This window comes from Helobdella robusta (assembly GCF_000326865.2).
Source record: "Helobdella robusta unplaced genomic scaffold HELROscaffold_8, whole genome shotgun sequence".
Classification (NCBI taxonomy): domain Eukaryota; kingdom Metazoa; phylum Annelida; class Clitellata; order Rhynchobdellida; family Glossiphoniidae; genus Helobdella; species Helobdella robusta.
Window position 1 is genome coordinate 5,060,232 of NW_008705459.1, and position 3,446 is coordinate 5,063,677.

Sequence of the window (3,446 nt, forward strand, 5' to 3'; positions counted from 1 at the left end):
AAGCGCTTATTATAATTTGCAACACTTAAAATTAATTCAAGCCTTTTTCTTTTTGACCTTTTTAAATTAAATTTAAAATAAATTGATTTCATCTAAATACGCCAAAAAACTATTTAAATTAATTTTCAAAGTTATTGTCGTCCAAGCTAAACTTTGTAACTGTGAGTTGTGTCCAGTATTTCTTCCGGATTACAATATCCGTTTATTGTTGTTGCTCTACTCACACACACGATCATAAAATGATCTCTAGCTCGTATGCAGTCTGTTTCAAACTTGTAATTGTGGAATTCGATATGAATCGAATGTGAATGAATGTGTGTCGGTTAAATAAAGTGCTAGTTAGCAGGAGGCCTAGGTAAGTTAAGTAGACAACAGTTCTGCGCTGGTATGGAATGCATGATAGCGAAAAATTATTTTAATAAAATTATTTTAATAAACATTCCAATAAGACCATTCTTTTCATTTAAAAGCACCTAGCACCTGCCAATACGATATAAATACAATAATAATAATAATAATAGAAATAACGATAATAATAATATAATAATAGTCACAATTAACGACGCCCCAACCACAAATACCATGAGCACTAAGCTTTAATGTCAATATCTTATTTGCAATTTTCACAACAAATACACAAGCGATAGTATTTATATAACTATATATATATATATATTTTATATATATTATATACATATATATATATATATATATATATAAACAATTAACGATATATAGTTGAAATTTTTGGTGCACTTCTTCATTTAAAGAGAGCCGATGTTGTACCTAACCTACATACACACATTGCACATTGAATTAATATTAACAACAACAACACCTAGCAACAATAATAACTATACAACGATATGAAAAGACGAAAAGTAATAAATGTGGAATAATTGTTCAATGATCCTAATAAATTGTGAAGTGATATAAAAGCATGTGTATTTAAACAGACGTTTCTGCAGAATGTTTTCTTCTCGTTTTAGTCAACCCATTAGCATACTAACCAATTAAACTATCATTCAATCAGTAATTAATTAATTAATCAATTAATCAATCAATCAATCAATCAATTCATTCATTAATTCATTCATTCATTTATTCATTCATTCGGAAGACACGTCAACCAATCCCCTGTTCAACGCTTCCTTCTCTAGTTTCACCAGATATCTAAAAAGATTGTGGATGAATATACGAATGGAAGGTTATTCTTTAAAATTAAAATTTAGACGTGAACAACTCCAAATGCACAGCACAGGCACACACGCACGCACACGCACGCACACGCATAGACACAAAACGCACGCACACACTAAATACTAATACTTAAAATTACATTACAACAAAACCGCTGACAGCAAACAACATAAAAATGACAACAACATAAGAAAATCCTATGTTTCATTGTTTCATGAATACATCAGCAACATCAGCAGATTGAACAACCGTAGCATCGAACATAGTCAAATCAACGTCTAACAATAGCATCAGCATGGCAAGCATCGACAACATCAACAAAAGCAACACCAACATACTTTTGCATCTTGACAACATTAACAAAAGCAACACCAACATACTTTTTCATCTTGACATGACAACATCAACAAAAGCAACACCAACATACTTTTTCATCTTGACAACAGTGGCCCTGATCTCTTTGTTATCTTGCTTGATTTGAACGATTTCATCCCATATTTCAGTTTGTATAGGTAGAAACCTCTGCCAGCACTGGTACACACTTGTCCAAAGTTGCTGCCATTGGTTCATCGTTTCAACTTATTTAACGCCTCTCATCATTACAAATTCACATTATTTGCAACAACTAAACACAAAATACATTCAATCAAGTCAATCGAGTGCGTTCAAGTTATTTTCACAAAAGATTTTTACAAATCTAGAAAAATCATTTTATTCCCAAACAGTAGCATGAAATTCATCTTTGTATGTTTATTTAAATCTCCGTAAGAAATAAGTACCTCATCAGGCTTAAATGCTCTCAACTTTTATCATTCAAGTGTGACATAAGGACCAATTTTGTTTCACTGCATATACAATTAGCTAACACATGCTAAAAATCAACAAGTACCTCACTGGCACCCAACAATTTGGAAAGAATAAAGAGAATAAACCCTATTATATGAACAAACAATATAAAATATTTTATTTAGCTGACCTGACCTAATAACTCACTTCAATCTTCCTCAGCAATATATGCACGAGATAGTTAGTTTTCCAAAATTTTCCACAAAAAACCAACAACAAGCCCGCAACAAACCAACAGCAAACCAACAACAGACCATTAACAAACCAGCAACAAACCAACAACAAACCAGCAACAACAAACAGCCCACAAACCAACGACAACAAACCAACAACAAACTAAAACAAACCAATAACAACAAACCAGCGAGTGAGGCAGAACAGATGGCCAGAGGACAGACTGGTTGGGCTCATAAAGAGGATTCATGTACTGACACAATATCTTCGGACAGTTCAAGTAAGACCTTGTGCGTGTTCAGCGAGTGTTGAATCAAATCAAACTTGAAATAACATGCAATAAAATCTATTGTATATACTTGAAACAAATACATAAACTAAAATTAATTCCTCAATTTTAAATACACACAAAAACATTTACATACATATGAATACAAATATAAATGTATTGCAACTGAATGTATATAAATATAAATTCTATACAGTATTGTATGAATTCTACCGAATTTTCGGCATTAATCGATTTAAATTTTGTCTTTTCAATTTTCCTTACTGGACTTTTCTGGAAATTGTTCAATTCCATTGAAAATAAAATTATTATAGGCCTTATTTCGATTTTTCACAAATCATCTTCAGTGCAGGTTTTTTAAATTCGAAATAGCAATGTTTTTGAAGCCATTAAGGTAAAGAAAGTCACATCGATTCAATATCTAGGGGATGTTCTAGATTGTACTGGAACAGCTGAAGCTGTCGTTCGAGCACGCATACGTGCAGCCTGGAATAAATGGCATCTCCTTGCCTCTATATTGACGCGGCGTGACATCCCACCACCACTACGATCAAGACTTTATAAAACTGAGATACATCCGGTGTTGTTATATGGTGCAGAAACATGGCCAATGACAACCAAACTGGAACAACAACTTCAACGAACCGACATGAAAATGCTCCGATGGATGCAACGAATTAGTCTGAAGGACCACATCAAATCTACCGAAATCCTGCGTCGTGCTGGTTTAGATGATATAAAGGACGAATGCCGGCAACACCGTCTGCGGTGGTTTGGTCATGTCAAACGAAGTGGAAACAGTGCCATAACTTCTCTTGCAGATGTTGAAGTACCTGGCACACGTCCCAAAGGCCGTCCAAAGAAGTTCTGGTCGCAAACAATCGAGCAAGACATGAAAGCTCTAAATTTAAATGAAATGGATACAACTGATCGCTTA

General features: G+C 33.6%; 1 protein-coding gene across 1 annotated transcript in view; it reads right to left on the minus strand.

Annotated features, from left to right (window-relative positions):
* Positions 1-596: 596 nt before the first annotated feature.
* The window catches only part of HELRODRAFT_108507 (hypothetical protein), an 8,190-nt gene continuing 5,340 nt past the window's right edge, over positions 597-3,446 (minus strand). The window contains exons 11-13 of the mRNA XM_009032317.1: positions 2,408-2,507; positions 1,624-1,755; positions 597-1,169 (exon numbers count right to left, since the gene is read on the minus strand). Coding sequence (XP_009030565.1) covers positions 1,110-1,169; positions 1,624-1,755; positions 2,408-2,507 — 292 coding nt within the window. The 3' untranslated portion in view covers positions 597-1,109. The remainder of the gene's footprint in view (positions 1,170-1,623; positions 1,756-2,407; positions 2,508-3,446) is intronic.